This window comes from Dendrobium catenatum, unplaced genomic scaffold, assembly GCF_001605985.2.
Source record: "Dendrobium catenatum unplaced genomic scaffold, ASM160598v2 fragScaff_scaffold_133, whole genome shotgun sequence".
Lineage (NCBI taxonomy): Eukaryota > Viridiplantae > Streptophyta > Magnoliopsida > Asparagales > Orchidaceae > Dendrobium > Dendrobium catenatum.
Genome location: NW_021318595.1, coordinates 14,272,413 through 14,280,798, shown reverse-complemented (window position 1 = coordinate 14,280,798; position 8,386 = coordinate 14,272,413). Strand labels below are relative to the sequence as shown.

The 8,386-nt window shown below is 36.5% G+C and overlaps 1 protein-coding gene across 1 annotated transcript in view; it reads left to right on the top strand.

The window, feature by feature from the left end:
* The window catches only part of LOC110104267 (proteasome subunit beta type-6), a 39,148-nt gene continuing 30,762 nt past the window's right edge, over positions 1 to 8,386 (top strand). The window contains exons 1-2 of the mRNA XM_020833293.2: positions 1 to 212; positions 313 to 389. Coding sequence (XP_020688952.1) covers positions 71 to 212; positions 313 to 389 — 219 coding nt within the window. The 5' untranslated portion in view covers positions 1 to 70. The remainder of the gene's footprint in view (positions 213 to 312; positions 390 to 8,386) is intronic.

The window sequence follows — 8,386 nt, the reverse complement described above, 5'->3', positions numbered from 1 at the left end:
AATATTATGATCGAAAGCTTTTACTTGCGGAATAAGTCCCCTAAAGTAGGTTTCCCTTCTCTCATCTATCATGGCTCCTCCTCTAGCCCAAAGCTCGAATCCTTTCGCCATGGATTCTGATCTTAATGACCCGCATTCCATGGGCACGACCATCATCGGCGTCACTTACGAGGGTGGTGTCGTTCTCGGCGCCGATTCGAGGACTAGTACAGGTCGGGCTATAATCTTCCTCTTGTTTTATTTTCTCCTTTGCTTTGAACGTTAGATTACAAAGCTTCTTGGATCTCAGTTTTCACTTCACCTCTCTGGCAGGGATGTATGTTGCTAACCGTGCATCGGATAAGATAACGCAGCTCACTGATAACATTTATGTGTGCCGTTCTGGATCGGTGAGTTTATATGTCTGAGGTTCGGACTGGAACTTAAATGTTGCTGATCGTAGATACGGGTTTTGATGAATGAAATAATGTATCCGCTTTGGGGTTTTCTTGGCTTTGCCATATTACTGATTGAGATGTTGTGTTTACTAATTTTGCATTTGAATAAGCACGAAGTAGTTTTGCATTTACTAATGTAGAACAATTCATGTAATACCTTTGTAGTTTTAACTTCATAAAGCACTATCCTATATTTGTATTAGGTAATGGTAGCTAAACCTTCTGGTTTGCATGGTAATAAGGGACAATTTAATGAAATAAATCTAATGGCATGATGGAAACAATGAGAGCTGAACAGAATTCATGAAAAAAAAAAGTATAAATATAAATGGCTATTCAAAATGTTTTTTGAATGCCTAATTGAAAATTTTTAGAGGCATTAAAGAAAAAAAATTATTCCAGACCTTATTAGAACTGAATAAAAGCAGGAGTAAGGAATTGCCATTCTATCGCATCACCAGTCCAGTTCAAACTTCAACAAATATTAAGATGCTGAAAATATTGGTAATATAAGGAATTTGTTTTCATTGAGCAGCTGAACATCTTGAAAATCTTTGATAATACTATACCTGTAATTGATATTCACCATGGAAACATGAAAGGAAAAGATGTTTCACTAGATTATTAAAGTTTGTTTTAAGTTTGTAGTGACGTGAATGCATTACATCTTACTTTTTAACACTTTCAAAGTGCATGCTCTAAAGTGTTTGGACAAAATCTTTATGAACTATAATTGTTGTTGCATTATGTCATAAGCTTAGATGTACCTTGATAAAACTGAATCATGGATCTTCATTTCTCACTTTATTTTTTTTCTTCGTACAAGTTTTATTGCACATGCTCTAAGTGGACGTTACTGAAGTTTTTTAAAAAATGATCATTATAAAATTCAAAACTATGAACATTATAATATTATTGTTTTTAAAATTTAATTAACATTAAAAGTTATTATCTAATATTATAAATTACATTGAAATAATGCAAAGTAAACCCATTGTATGGATAAAAAGAAACTTAGAGACTAATAATGTTTAATGATAGTAAGAGTTTAATTAAGTTTTTTCTCCCATAAAGAAAAGTGTCAGCTTTAAAAAAAATAATGTCAAATTTATAAATTCAAGTAATTAGGTAGATTTTCTCAACCAAAATTTAGAGGCTTATTATGGTGATGTTCATATATTTTAGAATAAGGATGAATTTTAATTAGTAAGAAAATGAATCAACCTTTTATCACACAAAAAAGAGATTAAAAGGGCACATAATCCTACGGATCATATTGCACATATGTTTTCTTAGTACGAAATATCTGTAATCTTTAGTTGGAGATGTCAATCATATTTCAGGCATGAAAATATTTGATAAACTTCTGTTAAATTGCTTATTTTTTAAGAATAATAATGAATGCTAATTAATTAGCAAGGAATAAAAGTGCATTTTCATGATACAAATAGGAGATCAGAAAAGCTTAATAATCAGAGTTGTACTAAAAATATGTTTTTTCTTAAAGAGAATTATGCATTGTCCAAAGTAGAAAACTTTTGGGTTTCTACTTTTTCCAGCTACAACAATGAAACATATATTATAACCAAAGAAATTGGTAATAGTTAAAGTTCCTCTAGAGATTTTACAATATGGAAGATAACTCGACAAAGAAATTGGCAATCCATGATGAAAGTAGCAAATCAGTTTGACTAAAGAAAAATAGTTGAGGAAATTTAGTAGAATGAACAATTGGAATCTTGATTTGATTTATAAAAAGCGGATTAACACATATTCAAACTTGCACAACAAAAGTCAAGTAAACAAATTCTGTGAAATGCATGACAAAAAGCATCACAAGAAGCAACAACTGAAACATTTAAAATTCTATCAAACTAGAGCCATCCAAAGTTGATGAAATGTATGGGAGTAGGACTTTACTATGGCAATTTTAGAGGATTTGCAGCCACGATAAGAATAAGAATGTGCACTTTGGACGATTGCATCAGAGGGATAATCTATCCTAAGAATGGATATATTTACCTACGAATGGATTTATCTTAAGCAAATATGTCTACTTGAGCCAAAGAATGATCTAGAGGGAGAATCTCATGATAGGTATTTATCTGATTTGACAAATCTATATACCAGTGAGTCAATCTTTTCGGTTCAAAAAATCTCATGCTAATCTTTTTGTAACCCAACCATAAAAACTTGAAACTGCGGTTTAAGAGTATCTCTTGATATGTGTTAGTCTAATAGAAACTCCTACGAGAGCAATAAGCTGTCTATGGAGCAGCATGTTTCACTAACATTGAATGGATATGTACACATAGAGACCTCACTAGATTGTATTTGAGATAAGGAAAAAAATTCTGATAACATTTCTTGCCTAGTGGAAATAGCCATATATGTTACAAAGTAACACGCGTAAATATTAACATATAAAAAGTACTATGTTTAAGCCCTGCATGCTGCTCCATGGCATACAAATGATACTTCAAATGATTATTAGTAGATGCTATTTCATCTGAGCCTTTCTAGAAAAAGCTCATATCAGAGTTTTAAGAGAATATCTCTGGTCAAATAAGGGTTAAAATTACTTCAAATTTTTTAGAATGGCCTGTTAATAGGAATTAATTTCCATCCAATAGCAACTTACAAAAGCCTCTAGAAACTCTTGCAACTAATTGAGGAATATTGTTTATAATTTTTTGTTCTTCTTCAAATGCTGCTCAAGTATCATGTTGCATAGTGAAGTTAGTACTTAATACATCATCATGTTTTAGTATTCAGTTAGTACTAGTGTTTTGCCTATACATCCATCTCCGCACATTCCACATCTTGGATGGAGCAAACAATTATCATACTATTTATAGGAATTTATTGGGGATTTAAGAAATATTGATACACAATTTAAACCTATATTATATGTATGCTCATTAGGTCATCTAATTTTTACTGAACTTACATGTACATAAAACACAATTGCGAACTAAAGGTATAAAAATACTATGGAAAATTTGATAAGCTTTGCATGTGAGATTCAATTAACTCAATGAAAAATCAAATCATATCTCCTATCGTGCAACAAATGCCGACTGTTTCATTTCAAAAATATTTTTGCTTGGAAAGTGAGCTAAAAGATTTGCAATTAATGCACCATACTAAATTGATTGAATAAGTCATAATATTTGATAAAATAAAAAAATAAAATTTGAAGCAATACCAATGCATCACGTTGAATCAATAACTTTTGGATATCCCTTGTAAATACACCATTCCAGCCCATGACTAAGTACAATCAATTCAACTGAAACATAATTTTGGGTTCCTGAACATTTGCCAAATGCAAAAAATGGTTTACTGTCATGATCCTGATAGGAAATACTTGAGTTCGCCAGCAAACCTATCACTAGTTGGAGAGAAAACAGTGAGAATAGAGCAAAAATCTGGGCGTAATCAGCCCCAAAAACAGTAAAATAGCAATAATGAAACAGCAAACCAACAATAAAGCAAGATACAAGTGATCCTCTATTTGAGAGGAGGATCGTTCTCTACTTCTCTCCCAATCTCTAGATGCAAGTTCTAGAGCCCTCAGACTCCAAGAGAAACTCAAATCTAAGCATGCCTCTCCCTTCTCCCTATCTCTCCTATTAATAAGCTCCCCCCTCCCCCTCCTAAAAAAATAATATTCAAATAAATTTAAATCCATGGGGTCCCACATATAGGCGGCAAGCTTAATTAGGTAGGAGGGAGGTGTTTTGAACCGCCTCCTGTAGTAAATTGCCAGTCCAGATGGGGCCGGCTGAGGCAGTTCTTTCTGAACCATCTTAAGAGGCCGTTCCATAAGAACCGCTATATCAGATTCCTAATTAACCCATTTGTACCAATTATGCATGATCTATTAATAGAGAAGTTAGTGTTTAACTTGACTTCACCTTCAATAGATTTAACCCACCGGCCACCACCAAAGCTAGATGATGAGAAAATTTTGGCGGAATGCTAAAGTTGAATACAATTCAACAACAATAGTCTTTTTATGCTTTAAGAGGAAGCATATTTGCACATAGTGCAATTATGATTTGGGATTTCACTTTATGAGTTATTCACCAATAAATTTCTTGTAGTTAGTGACATGTTTGTCATGCCAAGTGAACCTTATGATAAATATTGTGATTAGTGAGCGAAATATGAACTTTGTTGGAATGAGTCTATTCATAATTTTTTTTTCAAAATTGTAGCAGATTGTGATAATATGATTGATTTTAGTAACTTTAGCATCCTAAATGAAAACAAAAATTTTTATTTTATCACCGTATTAGTAAAACTAAAGTTGAAGATGTTTTGAAAAGTATGGTAAAGTGGTGGGACCTGATGATATTCAAATAGAGGTGTGGAAATGCTTTGGACATCAAGTAATTTCTTGACTTACTAAGCTTTTTAATATTATTTTGAAGGCTGAAAAGATATTAGATGAGTAGAGTGTGCTGGTTCTTACTTTAGTCTGAAACAAGAAATTGTTTTCCCTTAAAAAATACAAAACACTCAATATATTCTGTTTTAGATCTATTCAAACGAAAGCCTTTAGACTATAAGATTGACCTCCATAATTTAAGTTTACCTTCAACTCCATTCTTTAGACTATAAGATTGACCTCCATATATTCTGTTTTAGATCTATTCATGAGAGGGTTCCTAGGATTGACTGGATGCTACAGAAGGTTCGTGAAGGGATACAACACCATCGCCTGGCCCTTGACTGAGAAACTGAAGGACAATTTTCTCTTGGGAGAGGCGGCAACCCAAGCCTTTTAGAGGTTGAAAAAGGCTATGACGAGTTGACGACCGTTCCAGTGTTAGCCCTGCCAGATTTCAGTCAGATCTTTATAGTGGAGACCGATGCATCGGGATATGGCTTAGGAGCAGTGTTGATGCAGAATCACAGGCCTATATCATATTTCAGTCAGGTGCTCTCGATCAGAACTAGATTGAAATCAGTGTATGAGAGAGAACTGATGGCCATATAGAAATGGTGCCCTTATCTGTTGGGACGGCATTTCATCGTTCGGACAGATCAGAGGAGTCTGAAATACTTGCTAGAGCAAAGGATGGTGACGGAGGAGTATCAGAGGTGGTTGTCAAAGCAGTTGGGCTATGATTTTGAGATCCAGTATTGGCCAGGGGTGGAGAATAAGGCAGCTGATGCCTTATCTAGATGTGCGGGGGAACTTCAGGAGATGGCAGTCTCAGTACCTTTGATGGTTGATTGGGGGGCCATTAAGGAAGAGAGCATGCATAACGAAGAATTGAAGAAGATCAGGGAAGGTTTGATGAAGGACAGTAGCAGCCATTCATGGTACTATCTGGAGGGAGAGAGGCTGCTATACCAGGGAAGATTTGTGATGCCGCGAAAATCAGTACACATTCCTCACCTATTGCAGGAATTCCACGGCAGTGCAGTTGGGGGTCATTCAGGAGTACATAAGACATATAGGAGGTTGGCATCAGAGCTCTACTGGAAGGGGATGTTTAAGGATGTCGAGGAGATGGTGGCAAAATGTGAGGTGTGCCAGAGGAATAAGTATATGGCAATGGTGCCAGGAGGATTACTCTAATCATTAGCACTTCCGAACAGAGTATGGGAGGAAGTGTCTATGGACTTCATCAACGGCCTACCCTGCTTAGAAGGATTCACAGTCATCTTAGTCGTGGTGGATTGACTCAGCAAGTATGCACATTTTATCCTCCTGCGACACCCTTACACCGCAGTATCAGTGGCGTCAGCATTTATCAGGGAAATAGTTAGATTACACGGGATTCCAGAATCAATTGTGTCGGATAGAGACAAAGTGTTCCTCAGTCATTTTTGGAGAGAACTTTTCAGAATGCAGGGCACAATTCTCAACAGAAGCATCGCGTACCATCTACAGACAGACGGACAGACAAAAGTGCTTAACTAGAGCCTGGAGACATATTTGAGATGTTTTGCGTCTGAAATGCCACGGAAGTGGGCAAAATGGTTGCCATGGGTGGAGTACTGGTATAACACTTCGTACCATTCAGCGACCCAAACGACTCCTTTCAAGGTGCTCTATGGAAGAGACCCCCCACACTTAGTACATTATGGGAAGGGAAAATACACCTGTCTCGTCAGTCGAACAATACTTAGAGGAGAGGGACCGGGTGTTGGACGAGTTAAAGAAACATCTTGAGAGGGCACAACAAATAATGAAGAAGCGAGCGGATACCCATAGAAGAGACATACAATATGAAGTAGGGGAGAGTGTTTTTGAAGTTAAGGCCCTACAGACAGAAATCAGTGGCTAGCAGGAGGAATGAGAAAATGGCTCCGAGATACTATGGTCCCTATGAGATCTTGGGGAAGATTGGAGCAGTGGCGTATCGCCTGAAGCTACCGCCCTCCGCCACCATACATCCGGTGTTCCATGTGTCACAGCTGAGGAGAGCTATAGGGGAGCATGCAGTTAGCGCAGAGTTACCAACATCAATGATGGAGGATTGGGAAGTGATTCTAGAACCCCTGGAGCTTATAGGGGTAAGGTCAGCTAAGGTGGGCAATAAGGAAGTGCTGATTCGATGGAAGGACCTCCCTGATTTCGACGCGAAGAGTGGAGCAATTCCCCTCTTTTCACCTTGAGGACAAGGTGAGTTTTTGGGAGGGGAGTAATGTTACGCCGGCCCAGGAGGGGCCGGCTGGACCGGTCCAGCCTAGACCGGTCCACGTCTATTCCAGACAACGGGAGAGGGGGCGGAAATCCCCTGGGGCCCACGATGGGCTTAATACATGAGTGGGAGGGAAAAATTTGAATGCAAGGGTTAGTTAGGTAATTTGTAGGAATCCATTATGGTTAATTAGAGGAGGAGGAAATTGGGGAGAGAATCTTGAATTTGAATTTTGTTTGAGATCTAGGGTTGTTCTTGGGCTCTTGGCATTGCCGGAGATTTTGGAGAGTATTTTCTTCCTCTCGAATTGAAGGAAAATTGTATCTTGCAAGTGCTTTTCGTCTACTATTGAAATAAAAGTATTTGCTTTGATTTCCTACGAATTTCTCTTGTATTTTTCTCAGTTTTCCCACTGTTTGGGCTGTGTTCTCGCTGCGGACAGCAGTTTTCTTTGCTTAGGTACTTGATTTGGGTTAGGTTTACTTGTGCATTCAAGTATTTCCTATCACATTCTTACAAAGTCTGCCAATTCAACAAAAAACTTAAAAGATGACAAAGCAAATTAGAGCATCAAGTGCAATCCGTTTTTTTCCTTTGTTTTAGTTTTGATGCTTTGTAGAAAATTAAAGATTATAACAGAAGTTAAATAAACGTTGTTATCAGGTTTAATAATATAGCAAAATATTTGAGATGCCACACCAAAAAATATATTAACAAATTTAAGCATACAAACTACAAAGTTAATAATATTACTCATTAGGCATGTTCAGTGGAGAGAAACAGATGCACCAATAAGGCAAGGAAATGAAACAAATGCAGAATGAGCGTGCAAGAAACATGGACAGCAACATTCTCACTGCAATGCATGACAAAGAGTTTTGATAAGAATATTTGAAACTTGAAAAAGGCCTGAAACACACTTTACTTTGATTGTTGAATCGAGAATGTCTGGAATCTATCAACTTTTGAGCAAGTATGGTTGGCTCCAATATTCGAGTTGATTTCAAGTTCACAGCTGCTTGTTCAAAATTAGATTTGAGCGTGCACAAAGTTGTTTATATATTTATATACTTGATAAATTGTACAAAGAAAGACACCACTCACTACATTGATAATTGTTTTGTGATGCTTTCAAGAGATCATGTGTTCAATTACTATTTCAAAAACCTACGTTCATTTAAATTTAACTCGCCTAACTTTCAATCAAGTCAACTTGAGTTGAACTGAAAAACTTGAATTTCAATTAAGTGGAACTTACTCAAACTCAATGTCAGCAATTCCTAC